Below are 24,992 nucleotides of genomic sequence, written 5' to 3'. Positions count from 1 at the left end.
TAAAGCAGATGAGGTTTTAAATAGCAGAAATCCCCCCCGAGGCCTTGGAGTAAATCAACTGGACTGTGTTTGGGTCACGCTGACGACACTAGATTGCTATCTCAGGATGTGTGTATGTACTTCCCTCAACGCCTCGCCCCTGATAGATGAACCTTATCCTTATTTTTTAACAGGAGATGATGAATACGTAGGCCTGTGTTGATGCAAAGATACAAAGAAAAGCACAACAAGTGATTTGGAGACTGAAATGTACATGTGAAAATGGACGCTCAGTGCATCATGAGCCATAGTGGTGTCCGTTTAATAGTCTTTATGTGGAATTGGGAGCAGCTTTGTGTTGTGATGTTTAACTCGACTCTCTTAACCCTCTGGTGCTCTTCGGTCATTTTTGACTGAAAAAATTGACTTTTTTTTTTTTTTTTTTTTTGAAGTTGAAAAAAATGTATTTTTTTTTTTTTTTATGACACGCTTTTGTCCTTCTTCATCACAATGGTACGAAATTTGGTAAAGGTTTTGTCACTTTCTATGTATACATGGAAAAAAAAATCTAACAGGTTAAATGATCCTGAATAAAATAGTCACACTTGTGCTCCTCATGGTCAAAAATGAGCGCATTGGAAATGAATGGGAGACGAATTTCATCTAGTGGAAACTTTTGGTACTGCGGCCAAACAACATCTGACTGAAAGTCTTTTTTTTTTTTTTTACACAACTCACAGTTTTAGAGTAAAACATGTTTTTTAAAATATTTATTTCATATAAAAATTGAAAGTAGTATTTGTGGATATTTTTCATAACAATAAATGTAAAATTCTGTAACTTTTAACTTTTTTCACTTCAGCAATAATCTGCCACGTGTTGTCTTTGAAAAGAGATCCAACTTCAGTCTGTTGCTCTTAAGCATTCAAGATATACTCAAAAAGTGAATAAATGGATTTTAAATCCAGCGTAAATATAATTTAGTACCATAAAATCCCCTAAAAATACAAAATATTAAATAAGAAACATTATCGAACTAAAATATAGTACATTCATTTCATTGACATAAAAAAAATATTTTCACTAATTTTTGACGGACATGCGAAGAAGCACCAGAGGAACCATTCTGCCCTTTTACAGTCTTGATGTTGTTTCAGGCTCTACTAGAACAGGTTGATTATTTCACCCATTTTCTCCATTGTTGCGGCTCCTCTCTTCCCAGTCTGTCAGTAACGCTCTGTTTACTTCCTGTCTCTATGAAGCCCCTCCTTCTGAAAAGCACACTGTGCTCTGATTGGTCGGCTGGAGCAGTGTGTTGTGATTGGTCGAGTGCTTCGAGTGTGTTTGGGAAATGTCCCGCCCCTTACCATAACCGCCAGTTTAACACACTACTAAAGCCCCTTTCACACAGCGCTTTGAACCCGGGAAATTGCCGGCAAATTGCCAGAGTGCCTTCTGTGTGAACGCAAACACGACCCGGGATTGATGCCGGGATCGATGCCGGGTTGGGGACCTAGTAACATTGCCGTGTTCAGTCCCGGAACGCGCGCTGTGTGAACAAAAGCCGTAATAATGCCGTGTCGTAGTGATGACGCTGAAGCGCGGGATCGTTCGCCAGCTGTGAAACGGTACGTAATGCGTAAGTTTATGATCGAATCAGAGAACAAAATGGACAAGCTTGGTTTCTCGAGAGAGAAATCGCAGCTCAAAAGCAAACTTAAGACGCTGCTTTGACATTACAAGTCACATCGATGTCACGTGTCTTTACGGGATTTTTACGGGTCGTGTGTGAACGCACTCTCTCATTCCGGAAAATCACTCGCAGTGTGAATGAACCAAAATCAAACGAACCCGGGTCAAATCCCGGCTCACTTTATCCGTGTTTTTTCCGGAATCTCTGTGTGAAAGGGGCTTAACTAACTCAACCAGGCCCCGCCCCTTTATTCTGCATATGAATTATTTAAATGAGGAATATTGTGACGTGTTCGTTCCCGGAAGAAACTCAAGATTCAATGGAGGCGTTTCAGGAGTTCAGAAACACTGACACTGATATAGAGAAGAACTGGAGCTTTATCATGATCAAACAGCAACATTACACACTAAAGAGAGATGAACATGGAGACAAGCATCATTCGTCCTATTTGTTGCTTTAAATTTTAAGTTTAAATGTACACATATACTTAATAATTATGCAATGTTTATCTGTTTTCATCTAGCCTCTGTAACTTGGTATCACTGGAACTCAGAGAGAACTTGCTGACATATTTACCAGAGTAAGTGCACACCTCACAATGCTATGTGTGTGTTTTAGTATGTGTGTGTGCATAAGTCAAAAGCAAATGAATGTTTATTCCATTTTGTTTCAATCAGGTCTCTGTCTCAACTTCAGAAACTTGAAGAACTGGATGTAGGAAGCAATGAACTGTATAATCTGGTAAGTGTTGAGAGATCCACAACATGCTTTAAAATGACTGTAGAATAGATGATGATGATGATAATGTCTTTGGCAACACAAGGCTTGGATTATGTCAGCTGTCACGCCATCTCTGGATTATTGGGCTGAATATGATGGTCACATTTAATCCTTAAGTCAAAAGAAAAAAAGTTTATTTTGCATGAAGACATATATGAAACTTTCACACACACACACACACACACACACACACACACACACACACACACACACACACACACACACACACACACACACACACACACACACACACACAGTCGTGTACAAAAGTTTGCATACACCTTGCTGAATCTGTGAAATGTTAAATATTCTAACAAAACAAAAGGGATCGTACAAAACGAGTTTTAACAGTCACTCGTCGCCACCTAGAGGAGAAACAATGTAATCGATAAATGCGTTATTTTAAGTGCCAAGTTTCTATCAAAAGCTGATTTACTCTATTTTGATCACCAGTGTTTATATTTGAAACTTAAACTCTTATCCAAGTACTTCTATGATAATATGAACTATTATATCACAGAAATAATGATACTATGAGGTTGAAAAGACTGTATGTGAAGCTGTTTCGTGACGACTCTCTCTGGGTCGGCGCCAACACAGATCTGAATGTTGCGATATGATTTTGTCAAAGGTTTACTAGACAGACGAATTGGAAGAAGATCACGTGTGTGTTTGAATCGAGATCACAGTATTTTAAAGATGAATCATGCAGCTCTAGTGTCTTCTCTCTCTCAGTAGCGTTCAGTCTCACGTCTCTTCCACGCGTCAGCTTGGGATATTACGCCACTCAACACTCATAGATAACGACACATTTCATCCTAACTTCGGTCAACCTCGTCTATAAGCAAGGACAAAAATAAAGCAATTTAATTTGAATTAATATCGATTCTGCAATAAAAAAAATCGCGATATCTAGGTGAATCATTTTTTTCTCCCAGCCCTAATAATTTATAAATAAAATATTGGTTAATCCTTATTAAACCTACAAAAGTTGTTCAGTCAAGATTAGTGAGTGATTTACTCTTCTTTTGTTGTTTGTTTATCATCATCGGGTTTATTAGGCTGCTGTCACTTTAAGAGCTGAAGCACATGACGCGGATCGACACACATCCTATTCTCTCACAACTCTTTACGCTCATTTAAGACTTTGTTAACTCATTTAAGACTGTGCTTACGAGGATACTCCACAAAAAGGGCATGTTGGCATAATTGTGTGTGTTTTTGTCCATTCAAGCGCTGTCTGAAGTGGCTTTCTGTGCGCACAAGTGTGTGTGTGTGTGTGTGTGTGTGTCAGACAGGAGATTCACAGACGCTCACCAGCACTGCATCGCTGACTTCTCTTTTGTGTCTTATTGTGTGTGAATGGTTTAAAAGCATTTGCATGAATAAGAGCGTGATCATATAATGTGACACTAGTCAAAGGATGATGGGGAAAAAACAGATGTTGCATTAATGGCATTAAACGGAAAAAATAAAAATAAATAAATAAATAAATAAATATATATATATATATATATATATATATATATATATATATATATATATATATATATATATGTGTGTGTGTGTGTGTGTGTGTGTGTGTGTGTGTATATATATATATATATATATATATATATATATATATATATATACATGTATATATAAACACATATATACATGTATATATAAACGCATATATATATATATATATAAACACATACATACATACACACACACACACACACACACACACACACACACACACACACACACACACACACACACACACACACACTCATAGTGTAATCCGTCCATGAACTTCAACTGTTCAGGAATGTTGTGGGATCTCCCGTCTCAGGTTTCGCTCCAGTATTTTGCATAAAAGAGAGTCACTGGCCAAATGCCTAGCAAAATACTTTAATGAAAGTGTAAAACGTGCAGATAAATATACTGGGGCTCAGAATAATAGTAATCTATAATAAAAAGAAAAACGGCTCACGGACTGTTGTTTTCAATCTTTTTTTTTTTCTATAAAATAAATTTATTTTCACTCTTAACTAATTAATTTAGTTAATAATTGAAATTCCTAAACTCAGATAGTTGTGGATTGAGCTCATCTAATGGTTGAGTGAACTGGGGGAGTGTGTCTCCATCATTAACATGTGTGTTATCATCAGTATCTTCCCAGCAGTCCCGGGGTTTATCAGAACTGGAGTCTAAAGGAATTCTTCAAAAGTCATGTGTTGCTTCATAAGTTACTTGGGAAAAGTAATCTGATTTTAATCCACTAGTAATGCGTTAACCCCAACACTGCCAACTGACATTTTGAAAATATAAACACATTCATGAAAATTTATGTCAAAAGTACATACGAACAGCTGCACAGAATTTATTCTCCTTGTGTTTCATGAATGAGGCCCTTTTAATTTCATGAGATGAAAAAATTGCTGGAATTTAAAAAAAAAGAAGAAGTTTAATATAGGAATGATGTGAAATACTACCGTTATATATAAGTATTTTATATTTTATTTATTTATAAATTAAGTATTAATTAATTCATTTATTATTATATTTTATATTATAAAATACTTATATTACATTTTATGTTTATATTATATTTTATATTATATTGACTTGTATAATATAAATATATCAATATAATATAATATATATATATATATATATATATATATATATATATATATATATATATATTTTTTTTTTATTTATTTATTTATTATTATTTATTTATTTATTTAATTGGAATAAAGGAATGATGTGAAATACTACCATAATGTATAAATATTTTATATTTAATTTTCTTTTAATTAAATTTTTATTTATTTATTATTATATTGTATATTATAATATACTTTTATTATATTTTATTTTATATTTTATTTATTTTAAATATTATAAATATGTATAATATTATAAATATTATAATATAATATTATAAAAAAATTATAAAAATAAATAAATATTTATTTATTTATTTATTTATTTATTATATTTTCTTAATTGGAATAAAAGAATGATGTGAAACACTACCATAATGTACGAGTATTTTATATTTTATTTTCTTATTAATTAAGTATTTATTGATTGATTTATTCGTTTTTTTTTTTTTTTTTTTTTTTTTGCATTACAAGAATATGAATTTGGAGAAAATGTGCTTAAAGTCATATAAAATAATGATGCGCTTGGACAAATCAATTGTAATAAACACTGACAAATTTTATAAAAAAAATAATTTACCATTTTGATTTCATGGTGACAGATAAAAAAAGAATGCTCCTAAAATATTTTCTTTATGCTAAATGTATGCACTGTGAAACATGTTTTTGGCCCGTCTCTTGAGATTCACACATGAACTGTCATGATTCAGTCCACTGCAGGTTTAAAGCCCTGTTTTCTCAGGTTCTGCACTGGAATGCGTTTCACGAATGTTTGGCATTGATCTGCATTCTTGTGTTTGCCGGTAACACTCAGTGCTGGTGCTGCTCATCTGAACTCTGTCAAACGTGTTTTCTTGCAGCCGGAGACAATAGGCTGTCTGGTCAGCCTGAAGGACCTGTGGCTGGACGGAAACCAGCTGTCTGAAATACCACCGGTAACGTATTCCTCAGACTTCATGAGTTCATGTCATTTTCTAAAGAAAGTTTGGTAACACTTTCTATGAAGTGCATGCTTATGATGAATTATAGCCTATAAAATAAGAAAGTATTACTATTCTCTAAATCTATTTATAAAGACTCATTAAGACCTATACTGCATTATAAGAACAGTTAGTTACATTTATATTATTTTTCATAATTATAATAAGTCATGCATTGCTTTTTCAATGTGCATGCTCATAATCCATTATACACTGATTTATAAATGATCAAATATAAAATTGTTCCAGAGACACTTGTTTGCTGTACCAATTAGTTATCAATTAAGTCTTTCATGGCTAATGTTTGCATTAGAGGTCATGAAGAGGGTAATTATGATTTGTTAAAATCTATAACTCCTCAGCCATATGCATGGTATAGCAGTTTGAAATTATACTTTAAAAAATATTGTTGCAGTGTTTTTCTAGTATGTAACATTAAAATAAGAAAACAAAATTAACTCTTTGTATTAATGTTTTGTTTTTTATTCCATTATTTTATTCCAGAATTTTTTGTTCATTAGTTACATTTACAAATAAACAACTTCAATGCTCAATGCTGCATTTATAGAGGTCAGTAACTGTAATATTACTTACAATAAGTATTTATAAGAACACAGCACGACTATTAATAATAATATATTCACTTATTTGACAGAAATAAATCTGAATTACTAAAAAGTCACTAACTATAATATAATTACATTATAGCAATGCAGGCTGCATCTTTATAAATACATTTAACATACGACTGACTAATTACTTATAAGTCATGCATTTGCTTTTTCAACGTGCATGTTCATAATCCACTATACACTGATTTATAAGTAACTAATTATAAAAATAATATAAATGTAAACTGTTCTTATAATGCAGTATAGGTCTTAATGAGGCTTTATAAATATATTTATAGGATAGTAATACTACTTATAAATAAGTAAATTGAGCTATAATGCATTATAAGTATGGATTTCATAGAAAGTGTTACCAAAATTTTGTTTGTATTAATTTTCTAGTCAAATGTCTGAAGCGATATATATTCTGCTCCTCTATATACACTTGATGTGAGTTATTCTCGATCCATCAAGAACAAGCAACTCGACTTCCTCAGGATCCTAGAGGCTTTTTTGTGTGGTTGTGTGTGTTTACGTTTGCGTGTGTGTGTGTGTCTGTTTTCTCTGCCTCAGGAGCTGGGCAGTATGAGAAGCCTTACGTGTCTGGATGTATCTGAGAATAAGTTGGAGCATCTCCCGGAAGAGATGGGGAATCTGCTCTGCCTCACGGATCTGCTGGTGTCCCAGAACCTCATCGACCTGCTGCCAGAGGGCCTCGGTCAGTTCACACACACACATCTACACACACTCCTCTACACACACTCATATCAGTTCACACACTCATCTACACTCGCTCCAGTTCACACACTCATATCAGTACACACACTCATCTACACACACTCCTCCACACACACTCATATCAGTTCACACACTCATCTACACACACTCATATCAGTTCACACACTCATCTACACACACTCATATCAGTTCACACACTCATCTACACTCGCTCCAGTTCACACACTCATATCAGTTCACACACTCATCTACACACACTCATCTACACACACTCCTCCACACACACTCATATCAGTTCACACACTCATCCACACACACTCATATCAGTTCACACACTCCTCTACACACACTCATATCAGTACACACACTCATCTACACACACTCCTCCACACACACTCATATCAGTTCACACACTCATCCACACACACTCATATCAGTTCACACACTCATCTACACACACTCATATCAGTTCACACACTCATCTACACTCGCTCCAGTTCACACACTCATATCCGTTCACACACTCATCTAGACAGTTAAACTACTGATATATACTTGTTCTTGCTTGACTGCGCGCGCACCTCCCCAAACGGACGAGGCGTTTATACTCGACGCGCTCGCCGTTGTATTATTCTTTGAAGTTACAGGGGGCGACTTGAGTAAATGTCCTCTAAACCATCAGGAATCAGCGGTGAGAAGAAGAAAGCTATACACACGTGACAATGTTTATTTTTGCACACCACCAGAGCCCGTCTACGGAGAGCCTACCCATTCCCTATTAAGTCCTATTGTACCGAATTTTGGTTGTAGTTCCACCAGAGTTCCACTGGGGGCGATCGCCCATGAGTGCAGAATGAATGGGAGTCTATGGGGCTAGACGGCTAAATGTGTCTCTTTCACCCGATTGCCGCTGAGAAATCTCAGATCTGATTGTAGGTTTTGCAAGTTCAACATGGGTTATAGGTCGAAAGTTGAATGAACGAGTACTTATGTCCTTTCGATTTCTTACAGGTTGAGTTGTTGTTGCCCATAACACGCTAGCATTCTGCTAATGAACACTGATTGGTCAGTGAAGGACTGATTACGACCAGAGATACCGCTTGATGGCATCGTGGCATCCAAAGCGGGACCAGAAACAAACAAAACAAAACCTCTTCTAGCACGTGTATTTACCTGTGTCAGCTGTGTTGTGTGTTTACCTGTGTCAGCTGTGTTGTGTGTTTCCCTGTGTCAGCTGTGTTGTGTGTTTCCCTGTGTCAGCTGTGTTGTGTGTTTCCCTGTGTCAGCTGTGTTGTGTGTTTGCCTGTGTCAGCTGTGTTGTGTGTTTGCCTGTGTCAGCTGTGTTGTGTGTTTCCCTGTGTCAGCTGTGTTGTGTGTTTGCCTGTGTCAGCTGTGTTGTGTGTTTACCTGTGTCAGCTGTGTTGTGTGTTTCCCTGTGTCAGCTGTGTTGTGTGTTTGCCTGTGTCAGCTGTGTTGTGTGTTTACCTGTGTCGGCTGTGTTGTGTGTTTGCCTGTGTCAGCTGTGTTGTGTGTTTGCCTGTGTCAGCTGTGTTGTGTGTTTCCCTGTGTCAGCTGTGTTGTGTGTTTGCCTGTGTCAGCTGTGTTGTGTGTTTGCCTGTGTCAGCTGTGTTGTGTGTTTGCCTGTGTCAGCTGTGTTGTGTGTTTACCTGTGTCAGCTGTGTTGTGTGTTTGCCTGTGTCAGCTGTGTTGTGTGTTTGCCTGTGTCAGCTGTGTTGTGTGTTTGCCTGTGTCAGCTGTGTTGTGTGTTTGCCTGTGTCAGCTGTGTTGTGTGTTTGCCTGTGTCAGCTGTGTTGTGTGTTTGCCTGTGTCAGCTGTGTTGTGTGTTTGCCTGTGTCAGCTGTGTTGTGTGTTTGCCTGTGTCAGCTGTGTTGTGTGTTTCCCTGTGTCAGCTGTGTTGTGTGTTTGCCTGTGTCAGCTGTGTTGTGTGTTTGCCTGTGTCAGCTGTGTTGTGTGTTTCCCTGTGTCAGCTGTGTTGTGTGTTTGCCTGTGTCAGCTGTGTTGTCGATGCCTCGAGAGAAAAGAAAGTGCAGAGCGTGAAAGCACCAAAGCGACTGAAGGATTGCCGTGAAGCAGTATCTCTGGTCGTACGATGTGTATGACGTCATTGACACTTTAAAAGACTTTTTAAAGCAAATAAGTGACTCTAAAAAATCTAACACCCAGCAATGTGTAATTTCTTCTTTCGAATACAACATTCAAATTACTAGACAAAAAATGATATCCTGAGAAAAGTGGATTTTGATGGGTATAGCGCCATTAGACCTCCATTCATTCTGCACTCGTCCTGTGAGCGCCCTCATGTGGAGCCAGAGTGGAACTGCAACCAGTTCAGAAGCTGGAAGTGTACTGAGAGTGAAACTCCCCTTATTAGACATTCTCTGACACCACCACCAATAGGCCTATGTCACACTTCCTGCTTCCGGAACGCGGAGTAGGGATTCAGAACTTCCGGTCAACAGTATTTCTCGATAAGGATTTAGATTATCAGCCATAATGTATAAACCATCTGAGGTAGACTGACCACGAGCTTTGAGGTTGTGAAACAAAGGTTTTTGCTCCTGTAGAAGCTATAAGTTCGTATGAAATCAACCTTGTTTTAAGAAAAACATGTTTTATCCGCGATCTTATGAAAAAAACCTACACTACCCACAATCCTAAGCGTAGCAGCAACGTCTGCTGATTGGTCCAACTCGCTGTTACCATAGAAACGTTTACCTTACTGGCGAACGGCTAGAGCTGTTGCTGTAGTGTACCGGGTTGCTCTGCATCAGGACGTAGACAGCCATAACTCAGCTTTCACGCTTTTCCACTTGAGAGTTTTCATTTACCATCCGAACCACATCGTCATATGTGACTTCAGGCAGGTTGCGGAGAGATTTGGTCCAGCGGTATCTATCGGACTCCTTCATTGTAAAAAGCTAACCGGAAGAGCCGTATCCCTACTAAAAGACGTACTTCCGGTCTTCAATTTTTTCGTGACATAGGCCTATACCACACTACAAAAAGAATTGTGTAAAACCCAGTAAACCCTGAGATTATTACTCACGACATTAAAACAAAATTTATGGATATGAGAACGTGTATACAATATAACTAAATTAACGATCTCTTAAATATTTTCTAATTTCACTAAACATTTAATTAAGTTTCGTGAACATTTTTATTAAACATGGACCTTTATGTTCATTAAAATACTTTTTATGCTATTGAAATTGCCTTTGCGCTTGTGCGGGCGCGTCGAGTATAAACCCAGCTTTACACACAATACAATTTATATAACGATCATGCAATTCTGTCTTTATATCATGCAATTCTGACTTTGCATCTCCCAACTGCGAGTTATAAAGTCAGAATTGTGAGATATAAACATGCAGTTCTGAGAAAAAAAGTCAGAATTTCGAGTTTATTTCTCACAATTGCTAGTTTTTAATCACGCAGTTGTGACTTTATAAAAGTTGCAATTACCTTTATTCATCTGTCATTCTGTGGCTGTAACAAGCTTCCATTAGCGATGTGTGATGATTGATTTTTTTAACCAGTATTCAAACTGTGAAATATGTTTTCCCTTAGGAAAATTAAGACGGCTCTCGATTTTGAAAGCGGATCAGAACCGATTACTTCAGCTGCCAGAGAGCATCGGGAACTGTGAAAGCCTGACAGAACTAGTGCTGACAGAGAACCAGCTGGTGGTGAGTTACGCTCCTCGACCTGATCTCTTCGGCACTCTGAGCTGTGTAATCAGAGGAGAACAGAAGTCAGTCAGATCAATCTCTTAAGTATTACTCTAATATTTAACTTTATTTTAATTCAGTTTTATTTTACTTTAACTATTAAATTTTAATTTAATTTAATTTAATTTAATTTAATTTAATTTAATTTAATTTAATTTAATTTTAATTTTAATTTTAATTATATGTAGGGTCCTTATGGAAGCTTGTTTCCACTACAGAATAAAAAATAAAAAAGGCAATTGCAACTTTTTATCTCAGAATTGCGTGATATAAAGTCGCAATTGCGAGTTATAAAGTCAGAATTGTGAGATCTAAAGTCGCAATTCTAAAGAAAAAAGTCGTCTTCTGCATTCTGAGCAGTTAACAAGAGGGAAATCAGAGTAATAAAAAAGTCAGTCAGATTAGTGTGTTATTACTCTTAAAAATGTACAATTTACACTAAGCCACGTTAAGCATTTTCTAATCATGTCCCGGTGACAATAAAATGAGTAAAATCAGCAACTGTAAGTAGCCTGTCTTATTTTCCTCTGTTGATTTAGATCAGATAAAAGCCAAATGCCATTATATTGGTTATGAATACAATAAACTCTGAATTATCAATGACTAGCAGCAGCAATGAAGAGATTCATAAGGATTCTGGTGAACAAGCTTGGCACGCTTGTCCCATTGAAAATGAAGTGAGTTTGTTAAGAATGTGTGGCTGACTAAAGTGAATACTTTAAATGGTGGGAAGAACTTTGATATGCAGAGTTTATTATTGTTGAATATTAATCATACACTGCAAAAAAAATACTTTTCTTACTTAATATTTTTGTCTTGTTTCCAGTCCAAATATCAAAAAATTCTAAAATCAAGATGCATGTACTGAAGGAGTAAAATGCCATGAGATAATATGTCTTGTTTTCTGAAAAAAAAAAAAAAAAAACTAAATTAAGTGACTTTTTGCTTAACAAGCACAATTATCTGCCAGTGGGGTAAGAAACATAATCTTGTTTCTGTTTGAATGAAGTTTAAGATTTTTCTAACGTCATTGGCAGACAATTTTGCTTTTTTTAAACAACAACTCGCTTAATTTTGATTTATTTACCCAGAAAACAAGATGGTATTTTACTAATCTAGTGAATGCTTCTTGATTTAATAATTTTGATGTATTTGGACTGGAAACAAGACAAAAATACTAGGAAAGAAAAGCATTTTTTGCAGTGTAGGCATTTCCCCCTGACAGTAGAGGTAAAGTCATTTCGGAATGTCTGTGTTTTTTTTTGTCTCTCAGAATTTGCCAAGAAGTATTGGAAAACTAAAGAAACTGTCCAACTTCAACTGTGATAGGAATCGACTAACGTCTTTACCGAAAGAGGTAGGCCATCCCAGTCAATGGGCCTTGTTCTCTAAAAACCAGTAGGCTTAGGTAACATAAGTACATTTCCCATCATTCTCCGTGGCAGCACGAGAATGATAAACTACACACCTAATGTAAATCTTTTTCCTATCCTTCATTTCACTGTGATAGTGTTAAAAGCTTCAAATTGCCCAACCTGTGCATTTTTTTTTTTTTTTTTTTTACCTAAGTCACTTTAATGCTCATCACACCCTAATTACGATCTCCCGACTTAAACAGGGACTTGATGGCAGCATAACAAACTATCTTATAAAACATCTGTCACACTTCTCTGTGCCTCTGTTGGTGAAACTGTGTTCACTCAGTTTGCCTACAGCAAATTCTTACTAACTGCTCTGATACACTTGAACTAGTTTCTCTTGCTGTTGCTTGTTTACTCATACACTTTATATTAGACTCCACTTTGCAAGCAGGTTCACAATGTTCACCAGATATGTTTAACAGTATCAAGAATGGAAGTTTTATAACAAGGCGGTTTTAAGTGAGTGGAGTAAGAGTTTTTGTGTCGGCTCAAGGTCGTCCTGCAGGTATTTCTGAGCTGAAATGCTGAAGTACTCCTACGTTGGGTTAAAATGTCAGTGTGCTTCTTTTTAATGGCTACCTTCACTGAAGGACTTTGTTGTTTATGACTAGAACAAGGCCTTGATGGTTTTTCCCAGAACCTTGACCTGAATTTTTTTTTTTTTTTTTAATGTGACTTGAACAAGGCTCTTTTTGTTAGTTATAAATGAATGACCAGAAACCTTTAAGGGTTAGATCATGGTGTTATAATACAACTGTGATAAGAAATGAGGTGCATGTCAGATACAATATCTAGTATCACATGCTTCTTTACATTGAGAAAATAGTATCCATCACCTGTTTGAAATTTATTTAGATTTTCTGTGATGTCACAGTGCTGTAATAATTTATTAGTTAATAGTTTTGTGGTGGTTTATTATTAGAGGCCATATTCTGCTTTTTTTCAAAGTCTTGATGTTGTTTTTGGGCTCTACTAGAACAGGTTGATTATTCTCCTCATATTCTTCATTGTTGCGGCTCCTCTCTTCCCAGTCTGTCAGTAACGCTCTGTTTAGTTCCTGCCTCTATGAAGCCCCTCCTTCTGTAAAGCACACTGTGCTCTGATTGGTCGGCTGGAGCAGTGTGTTGTGATTGGTCAAGCGCTTCAATCATGTTTGGGAAATGTCCCACCCCTTACCATAACCATGAGTTTGCATGTAATCTACAATTAGATTCATTGCAAAGTATTCTTACACACATAAGGAATTTGTCTTGGTGACAGAAGCTTACAGTGCAGAATCACAATCAGCCTTTTTCCTCCCGCTGGATGAGTTCTTACAGTTCTTGGTAGAGTTGTCAAAAAGTACCGACTTCGGTACCAAGTTGGTACTGAAATTTTAAAAATGCGCCACATTTTTAAAATTCCAGTGCCAACTTGGTACCAAAGTCTGTACTTTTTGACAACTCTAGTTCTTGGAGTGTGGGATGGGGTGTACCGATGATTCTCTCAACAGTCCTGACTATCCGCTGAAGTCTTCTGAGGTCTGAATTGGTAGTTAAACCAAACCAGACAGTTAAAGAAGTGCAGAGGACAGACACTGTAAAGTTTCAGGAGTGACAACCACATTTAAATGTGAGAGTGAGTCCTCTAAGTTGAGTTTTTGAGTGGGAGTGTATGTGTGTGACAGTAGAATAATGGATTTTGGCTTGTGCGGCCTCTTGTATGTATGTATGTATGTATGTATGTATGTATGTATGTGTATATGTGTATATATACTATACTGTATGTTTGTGTATTTTTATATACATGTGTATATATACTGCCGTTCAAAAGTTTGGGATTGGTAAGATTTTTTATGTTTTTAAAATAAGTCTCTTCTGCTCACCAAGGCTGCATTATTTAATTAAAAATACCACAAAAAAAACAACAAAACAGTATTGTGAAATATTATTACAATTTAAAATAACTGTTTTCTATTTTAATATATTTTCAAATGTCATTTATTCCTGTGATCAAAGCTGAATTATCAGCATCATTACTCCAGTCTTCAGAGTCACATGATCCTTCAGAAATCATTCTAATAAGGGATGCACCGATTGGGAAATTCTGGGCCGATACCGATACCGATGTTTAACATAACAACTTGGCCGATGGCCGATGCCGATGCCGATGTCTTTTCTTTTTGTTATTTATTCCTTCTTTTGTGCCACGGAAACATACAAGTCTTTCGGCTCTTGATCACACTATCCTAGAATGAGCACAAATTCAATCAGACCAATTTATGAAACAAAAACAACCTTTAATGTCACTTTCTGGTTGACATTAGTTATAACCTTATTTATGACAAGTTCTTTTTCAGTGGTTATGAGGAGCAATATGAGAGAGAAATTTAGTAATCATTGTCTGATCCAACAAAAAAACATTATAATATTCATTTTATTTTTCGTGTTCGCATTTATGAGGGAAAAAACAACGTGTCAGTTCTCTGTTACGGACGTGAACGCTCTGAAAGCGGCACTAAAAGACTGCTTTAAAACTTTCACAGAGACCTCAAACAGAACAGCTGCCTTTCTTTAAATTGAATTTCGTTTTGAATTAATTATATCTTAATTTTAATCAATGTTTCATGAACCAATTGCCTGGATTTAATAAATAAGAATTAAATATAGCAGAATCACGACATGGAGGCGCCGGCGAGTGAACTGGAGTTCGTCTCATAAATGAACCGAAACTCAGCGTATAATGCACATTCACATTCACAGCGTATTTAGACACATTTAGACGCATTCATAATCATTACTTTTACCGGTTCTTTGTGGCAAGCTTTATGCGTGCGGTCGTGCGCTTGAGTGCGGCTATATTACGTAAACGCTCATTATCCTGTAGGCTATATAAGTAATTAAATTAGTATAAAGGGGCGATTTGTCCACGAATGACTTAAAGGGACACCAGGCAAGTCTGAGTGTTTTTTCTCTACGTAGCTCGCCACGAGCAACCCAGCTGATCAGCTGTCAACCCAGCTGAGCAGAGGAACCGGCTATTTCAAAACCCGTTAGGTCTACCGAGGCAAGTAAAGCAATATTTTCTTTCCAACTGATGGCGTTTTTTTTTTTTTTTTTTTTTTATTGTGTTGTCATGCATACTATTATTTTTACCGGGAACGAACGATATGAACGAGGCGAACTACTGCTTTGGTGTTTGTTTGTTTTTGGGAGAATGGGCATGAGCATAAATATATATATATATATATATATATATATATATATATATATATCGGAGGCTAATATTTGTCTAAAGTTATATTAGTAAGGTCTATAAGTTAATCTGGTAGAATGACGGTTTACCTTTGCTTGTCTAAGAAAACATCAGAAAACGTTTTTTCTAGCTCGATCATGATATGTGCAACATGTTTATTGCCTATTATCAGACGCGTTGACTTAGTGACATAAAATAAAAGTGTAAGTTCCACAAATAAAACCGACAGAGGAACGGCCAAACAACTACAGAAATCAAACGTGTTTGCTAATGACAATGCTAACATCAAAGTTATAGTATCTAGCGTACTAGTAAGCCCGTAACAGACAGCGATCATAATAAAAACCTTTACAGACAATAGCAAACATCCTGAGGTCGCAATTACTTGAAATTTAAATATTAAACACAGTTTATTCCAAAGATACTTACAAGTGCAACAGCAGGATCAGCATCCGTTTTGCAGGCTTCTGTTTCTCTCAGTTCTCCTCATTCTGAAAAAGCCGGTCCGATATTTACTCAAGTCTGACTTCTTGCTCGGTCAGTCTCCCGTTTCCTCTTTCATTGGTCCTCCGACAAAGATTTCCTAGCTTTCTGCATCTTTTTTACAGCCTCAGCCATAACTCAATCTATCGTTGCCCTTTGCTTATAGCTAGCCGGTGCTTGAATGGGGTCGTGTACGTGTGCAGTGCCGTCAAGCAATTCGTTACATCGCGAGACCTGATATCACGCAATACTTCCTGACGCCGACCCGCCGGCCCAAAGTTGCAAGCCATTCACCACCACCATTCAACTCGAAATAAGTAATATAACCATTCCACTGACTCCAAAGCTGTTCAGTTAAGGTTAAAAAGTTACCTAGAGCACCTTTAAATGAACAACTAGCCTACTAATCGACTAGAAAATAACTTTTAGTCGGAAGCAGCCCTTATTCCACATATTTTCGAACCAGGCAACAGGACATCTGTGTTGAGCGAGCGACCCTGCGGAATGAACGAGCGGAGCGGAATATTCAGAAATGCGCTCTCCACTCACGAGCTCTGATCGGAACAAACCCGAACCTCACCTGTCTGCTGAACTTGCACAGAAACATCAAAATAGAACCAGTTTTTAAAAATGGTTTTTAAAACTACACTATTTTAGCACAAATTATGAGCTTATTGGCGATTTTTTTATAATTATTGACACAATTAGAATATAGTAAAAGTTTTTTTTTTTTTTTTTTGGGTGGGCCTGTTGAAAAGTGGGGCCGTGCCTGAGCTACAGGACATCGTCTTTCAAAACATAACCTGCGCGAAAGAGAGAAAAAAAATGAATGCGTCATTGTATCCAGCACTTCTGAAAATGCACTTCCGAATGCGTCTCAATGCATTTCAAACCAAACTGACGCCCATGTGACATCGGCGAATGTCATTTTTATTTCCCGATGGCCGATGGCAGTTAACGAGGCAAATATCGCCCGTTACCGATGTTCAGCCGATGCATCGGTGCATCCCTAATTCTAATATGATGATTTGATGCTCAGGAAAAATGTATGATTATTATCAATGTTGAAAACAGTTATTTTTCCAGGATTCTTTGATTAATCAAATAAATGCAGCCTTGGAGAGCATACAAGACATAAAAACATTACAGATCCAAAACTTTTGAATGGCAGTGTATATATGTATATGTAAAAATATTGAACAAAATAAAAAGCTTTTAAAATAGCATAATATGGCCTCTTTAAGACTCCCCAACTCTTTGTTTTGCCTCTTGCTTGGAGCAATAGCACAGGCGTGTGCCGACTCCAGTAAATCTCCCTCTGGTGTGAGCGTGTGTGTCACGAGTGCTTTGGTTTACATGTCGACTCATCCGATAGTGACCCTGCTGCTTTCATTGGTCTAATGACAGGTAATCCTTACACTTCATAACCAGCAAATCCAGTTTCAGGGCCTAATCCAGTTCAGTGACACCACACCTCAGGTCAGTCAGTGTTATCAGCATACTGTCCTGTGGCAACATGCCATCACGCGTCACATGACTCCAGTCACATGACTTTGGCTTCTTGTACAAACTGTAGTACTGTATGTTATTGTGGCTAGTCTCGGGATGGACACACGGCTCTTTGTGCTACTGTTCTGCCTCTTGTGTCTTCTTCAACGGTCCTCAAGTATCGTATGTTCTTGAGAAACCCTCATTTCTTATTCTGAAAGGGTTTTTCATGGTGGAGATTTGAGGAATGTTATTGTCTTGTTTAAACAACGGCTTTGAATGAATGAGGCAGCTTGTTCTCTGAGAGCGATTGCTCAGCTGTGACCTCTCTGACCTCACACAACGGTTCAGGCACAAAAGCCAGCAAAATGTCGTCATCTCATATCATTTCATCTTCAAGCTATATCAGATTATTAATCACTATTGTTCTCATTTCATTTATTCAGAATTATTGGACCAATCAAGAGAAGGTCAACTCATTACACAAGGTTTATTTGAGCTCATAACTAGCTGGACATTTTTGCAGATGATTGCTTAATCGAGAGATGCAGGAATCATGATTGTGATCAGAATTAAAATATGATTAATCGTGCATTTAAAATATAAATTGATTTTGTTATCTGGGGTCAGTTTAATACCGTATCATTAGTTGTTATGCCTCTAAAATGCCAGCATGAAGTAAAATGTTTTACCTGTGGTGAAAAATCCAGCTTTTAATGTTGTTTATATGTCTATGTGGTGTTTTTAATATGCTTTAAGACAAACCATGTGTAAATTTGAGTATTTAAAAATGAGTATTTTCTCCTTAAAACTGCAGTGAACCAAAGACAGTCTAAAAAACACGCTTTGAAATCGCTGGTGTTTCTTTTTTGACGATGGTGTGCAGAAAACTCAGGGTTTTAAAAAACGTCTCTGTTTTAAGCGCATCGTTGTCGTGAAAATGTTCCCTCAGGCTACGTCTACATTAATCCGGATACATTTGAAAATGGCGTTTTCGTTTAAAAACGCTCTCCATCCACACTAGTGTTGTCAGGCGTTTCCCGACGTTTCAGTGCGGATGAGAAACTTTTAAAAAACGCTAAAAGCTCACTGGGATGATACAGACTGAAAAATAAATGATAAAGTTATCGCGCAATTCTTCTGACAGGATCATTTTATTTACCAAAATATCTCCGCGTTCACTGATGCGTCCATGTCGCGCACACACTCACTCACCATTATGTCTGGTCTAAAACGCAACTGCTCTCATGTGAGTGAATTTTGTGTCATCTTTTCAGGACTGTGATAGGAAGAGTGTGTGAAGTAACATATTTTAGCAACAGTGTGAACGTGAACAGCACACAACAGGCACAATACCGGTATAAACATGAATATCTATGGGTTCAATATGCGTCACATGACTAAACTTACGTCATCGGTTTTTAAATACCTCCAGTTTCACAGTCCACACTACAACGCGAAAACACTGTTTTCAAATTTATCCACTTTGGAGAACGTTTTCAAAAAGCTTCCATTCATTTTTCATTAATAAAAACACTAATGTCTCAGTGTGACAGAAGGCCAAAACGGAGAGAAAAGGATGCGCTTTCAAACGAAAACATATTAGTGTGGACGAGCCCTTACTGTGTTCATTTTATTGGGTATGCATTGCAAACAATTTTTTGCACTATTCACTCTTCACTATTTTTTGACAAACAAATTAGTGCGGTTATTAGAGGAAGCTTTTTCCATTTAAGATCTATTGCAAAGTTGAAGAACCTTCTTTCAAGTAAAGATTTAGAAGTTGCAATTCATGCATTTGTAACATCACGATTAGACTATTGCAACTCTCTTTATTGTGGTCTTCCTCAATCTTCACTATCTCGATTACAAATTGTTCAAAATGCAGCTGCAAGACTTTTGACTGGGTCTAGAAAGAGGGATCATATTTCTCCTGTTTTGGCATCGCTTCACTGGCTTCCCATTAAGTTTAGAGTTGATTTTAAGATCCTTATGTTTGTTTATAAGGCGTTGTCTGGCTGTGCACCGAGGTATATTAGTGATCTTATTGTGCCACGCTGTCCTGCTAGGGCACTTAGATCTTCAAATCACTTGCTTTTAAATGTGTCACGATGTCGCTACAAATTAAAGGGTGATCAGTTTGTATTGTGTTAAATGTGCTTTATAAATAAAGGTTGTTGTTGTTCTCGACTGTCTGTCTTCTCAGTCGTTTTCCTGCTGATGTTCATATAATGCTGTGCTCTCTCGTGACGGGGTTTCTCAGTGGTCTCCGGGGCCTGTGCTCATGTTGTTTTCTGCTGTGTCTCAGATCGGGGGCTGTTGCAGTCTGAATGTCCTGTGTGTGAGAGAGAACCGACTGACACGAATCCCTCCTGAGCTCTCGCAGGCCGCGGATCTGCACGTGCTCGACGTCTCGGGAAACAGGTTTGTCAGAACACACTCGTCTCATCAGGGGGCTTGATGAACACGGATGGGTGTTATACATTTATATGAGGCTCAGATCTTACTGAGTCCAGGGCTCATTGAAGGGGAGAAGAAGAGATTCTGGTTTAATATATCTGTGGGATGCAGTTGATTACGATAGAAAATTCAGGTCCCACTTTATATTAAGTGGCTTTAAAGGGTTAGTTCACCCAAAAATGAATATTTCTGATTAAATCTGAGAGCTGTCTCACTCCTCCATAGGCTTCTCTGTTATTGAAACTTGCCGGTCCAGAAAGTTAGTGAAGATAATGTTTAAAATAGTCCAAGTGACTACAGTGACTCAACCTTAAGTTTATCAAGCGATGAGAATACTTTTTGTGCGCGAAAAAACCCATAAATACCGACTTTATTCAACTCTTCATTTTCTTCTGTGTGTCTCTGAGTGAGTTCACGTAGTGTAACAGCGCAGCGCTTCTGGGTTGTACGTCAGAACGCAGACTCACTATTGGCCAGCATCACACACCTCACACACGACCAGCGTCGGCCAATAGTGATTCATTTCAGAAAATGAATCATTTTAACGGAAAAGCTCTGATTGGGGGATTTAAACTTGACATCTGGCAACCACAAACATGACAATAACAAAACAATATTTTGTCTCTTTTTTGACAAAAATAGAGATTTTGGTAAAGTTTTTATTTTTTAACTGCATTTTAAATGCATCTGGTATTTAACAATATTGCATGTTGTTGATATAGTCACAATTATCATTTTTTGTCTTAGTCTTGGAAAAAAAGCTCACAGTTTTGGTCAGAGTTTACAAAAACAAACAATATTTTGTCTCTTTATTTCAACAGATTTTGGTAAAGTTTAAATTTTTTAAAACTAGACTTTAGTCTGGTATTTAACAATATTGCATGTTGACAGTTAGAGTTTGCAGCATTAGAGAAGGCTCATTAGAGAAGTGTGTTTTGTGAATGATATATCTGTGTGTGTGTGTGTGTGTGTGTGTGTGTGTGTAGGCTGCTCTACCTGCCCTTGACGCTCACGACTCTCCGGCTCAAAGCGCTCTGGCTGTCGGAGAACCAGTCGAAACCCCTGCTCACCTTCCAGACGGACGTGGACCCCGAGTCTGGAGAGAAGGTCCTGACCTGCGTGCTCTTGCCTCAGCAACCCTGCGAGTCGGAAAACAAAGGTACAGCTCTGACATATGTGCATAACACTGACTCTTTTCATGGAATAATGTGCAGAAAATGTCACTTCAAGTGCAAGTCCTGAAGTGTCCACTAGTCTCCTCCTGTGAAGGCCTCCTTCCCTTTACCTCTGTACAGATAAAACAGTGTCAGAATGATGGATACGTGGAAGTGACAAAAAATTCTGTATTATGAATTTTTAAGGCCAGACAAGTAATTTGTTGAGATCAATTTGTAAAGAAAGACTGCACACACACATATATATATATATATATATATATATATATATATATATATATATAGAAACGCGCATACCTATAGACTGATCATGTAATACACATGTGAACGCTGTCAGCGTTTTCACAGGTTCACGTTTTTGAAGTTTACGCAGAGATAACATTTTTTCAAACATTTTCAACACTTGCACCTTGGAACCTGTTTCAATGTTTGCGTTCTCGAGCATCAGACACTGTTGATGTGCGGATGAGCGGCCGGAGCACATTAAGGGTTTTCTGTTAAAACGGTGTCGTGTTAGCGGCCCCTAAGTTAATGGTCTTTGCAACGGAAGTGAATCAATCAAAACAATAAAAACTTTATCTGGACAATAACTTTATCCTAGAGCTGCTGTAAAGCCAAAACAATCTCTGTTACTTTCATTTCCTATTATCACTGCTTTGAGACAATCTGTAGCCCCTTTCACACAGAGATTCCGGAAAATACACGGATAATGTGTCCCGGGATCGTTTGACTTTGGTTCATTCACACTGCCAGTGATTTTCCGGAATCAGTGAGTGCGTTCACACACATCCCTAAAGACACGTGACGTCAGGATGTGTTGTAGAAAGGCCAGTCTAATCTTCCACTACTTCTCTCTCCACTCTCCACGATCTGGAGAAACCACGCTCGAGCATTTTCTTCCGGCTTCGGTCGTACGCTAACGCACCACTCCACAAAGCTGGCGAGCGCTCTCAGCCTCAGCCGGACGGTCAGGAGCTCCTGCTCTCGGCTTCATTCCAGTTTACACACATTATTTCGTTCTTTCTTTGTTGATGACGAACACAAACTTTCTTCTAAGAGCAGCAAAACACCCCTTACTGCATTGGTCCTGGCTTTTGTACACACAGGACAAAAAAAAAGTCGACTTTTTTTCAGTCGACTTTTCGAATGCGCATGCGTCGCGTCTGAACGCGTTGTTGTCTTTGGAGCTCCATCGATTGATTTATAATTCTTGATTTCTCTTTAAACTCACTTACAACGAACATTTTCTATTTTTCCTCACCTCATAGTTACAACGCGGACTGTTGAGCAGACGCGTCTCAAGCCTATTAGTGATCCAACGTCGGATACTCTTATAGGTTACTCCTGTGGATCACGGCTGAACGCGTCTTCTCCACACTCACTTACAAACAAACATTTTTTCGCCTATCGTGCGTCTACTCTACACCGGTACCACTAAAAAGACGGATTATATCCAAGACTTCAGTCATAAATTAGTATTAATATTGATAGCATCACTGGTAGCGTCGTTGCTAACTTAACTTACTGTCCATCTGTTAAAATGGCGAATATATCAGATGTAAGTAGTCTACCTTTTGGTGCAGGTGAGGACACATTTGAGCTACACGCGTTGCAGTCTGAGCTGGAAGCTGTTGAGAAACAGATCCACGACCTTTTAGTGAGAAAAGCCGAGCTGATAGACCGGCGGTTAGCTCTTGAAACATCACACGCCGATGCACACAAATCAGTGATTAACGTTACTAACCCGCTGACTCCGACCTCGTCTACTCCGTGCGTTACTCAACATCGGTCACGAGCGTCGAGGCCGCGATCAGCTATGGTCTCGTTTACGCCGGCTCCAACATGCCACCACGAAGCCTGGATATTTCCGCAGCGGAAGACGCGAGTCAGGTCTAGACCAAGAAGACTCTCTCCGACCCTCCCGGTTTTCGAGATATCCACACAAAACCGCTTCTCCCCTCTTCGCGAAACAGAACGCGATGCTGTGATCATCGGTGATTCCATCGTTCGACACGTACAAGCTACGTTAAATAAAAGTAAGGTGCATAGTCACTGCTTTCCTGGTGCTCGTGTTTCTGAAATCGCTGCTCACGTTCCCGAGATTCTGAACGAGCGCGTCGGAACTGTGGTCCTGCACGCGGGAGGGGCCGACATCAGGCTGCGCCAGACAGAGGTTCTGAAGAAAGACTTCAGGAATCTGATCGATACGGTACGCAGCACATCGCCTGATATAACGATCATTGTGTCAGGACCGCTTCCCACGTACCGACTAGGTCATGAAAAGTTTAGTAGATTATTCGCGCTAAATGAATGGTTAATGTCATGGTGCAATGAGCAGAAACTGCTCTTTGTAAATAATTGGAATCTGTTTTGGGAGCGTCCTAGGCTTTACCGTGCTGATGGCTTACACCCAAGCAGATTCGGATCGGATCTTCTGTCAGATAACATCTCCAAAATGTTAAATACCTTTTGACTAGTAACCAAAAGTTCAAATCATAGTCTCTGCTGCACCAAATTAACTGATATAAATAGTGTAGAACATTGCATAGAAACTGTGTCTATTCCTCGTTTAGTGAGATCAAATAATAATTCTACTGCAGGATCTAGAAAAAATCTAATTGTTATTAAACCAGAAAATGTTGCTATTAGTAACCAAAAACAATTTCTAAAGCTAGGTCTTCTAAACATTAGATCACTCACACCTAAGGCAGTTATTGTAAATGAAATAGTCACGGATAATAGCTTCGATGTGCTTTGCCTTACTGAAACTTGGCTTAAACCTAATGATTATTTCGGTCTAAATGAGTCTACTCCATCTGGATACTCCTATAAGCACGAACCCCGTCTGATTGGTCGTGGCGGCGGTGTTGCAGCAGTCTATAGAGATATTCTCAATGTTACTCAGAAAACGGGTTATAAGTTTATTTCGTTTGAAATACTTGTACTAAATGTTACGCTCTTAGATGTTAGAAAAAAATCCATATTATCTCTAGCCTTGGCTACCGTATATAGACCGCCTGGGCCTTACGCTGATTTCCTAAAAGAGTTTGCAGATTTTCTCTCAGATCTATTGGTCAATGTAGATAAAGCATTAATTGTTGGAGATTTTAACATACACGTAGATAATCCAAATGATGCGTTAGGGACTGCGTTTATAGATTTATTAAATTCATTTGGGGTCAAACAAAACGTCACCGGACCAACTCATCGTCTTAATCACACACTCGATTTAATTATATCATATGGAACCGATCCAACCGATATAGATATCATTCCACAAAGTGATGATGTCACTGACCATTACTTGGTAACTTGCATATTACGTACTGCTGTAATATGTCATGCAGCGCCGCGTTATCGACCAGGCAGAACAATCCTTCCATCCACCATAGATAATTTCTCGAGTTGCTTGTCTGATCTGTCTCAGCTGCTGCCTGAACCCAAACAAACAGATGAACTAGAAGAACTAACTAGCACTATGAGCACCATTCTCTCTAGAACATTGGATGTTGTTGCACCCGTTAGATTAAAAAAGGTC

General features: G+C 38.0%; 1 protein-coding gene across 1 annotated transcript in view; it reads left to right on the top strand.

Moving 5' to 3' along the window:
• Positions 1 to 24,992, top strand: part of LOC311069972 (leucine-rich repeat-containing protein 1-like) — a 70,205-nt gene that overhangs the window by 31,839 nt on the left and 13,374 nt on the right. The window contains exons 5-12 of the mRNA XM_084093601.1: positions 2,196 to 2,252; positions 2,350 to 2,413; positions 5,973 to 6,047; positions 7,277 to 7,421; positions 11,033 to 11,151; positions 12,467 to 12,550; positions 20,128 to 20,243; positions 21,266 to 21,438. Coding sequence (XP_083949727.1) covers positions 2,196 to 2,252; positions 2,350 to 2,413; positions 5,973 to 6,047; positions 7,277 to 7,421; positions 11,033 to 11,151; positions 12,467 to 12,550; positions 20,128 to 20,243; positions 21,266 to 21,438 — 833 coding nt within the window. The remainder of the gene's footprint in view (positions 1 to 2,195; positions 2,253 to 2,349; positions 2,414 to 5,972; positions 6,048 to 7,276; positions 7,422 to 11,032; positions 11,152 to 12,466; positions 12,551 to 20,127; positions 20,244 to 21,265; positions 21,439 to 24,992) is intronic.

Source organism: Abramis brama (genome assembly GCF_963993115.1).
Source record: "Abramis brama genome assembly, chromosome: 19".
NCBI lineage: Eukaryota > Metazoa > Chordata > Actinopteri > Cypriniformes > Leuciscidae > Abramis > Abramis brama.
This window is presented reverse-complemented; position numbering and strand designations above follow the sequence as displayed.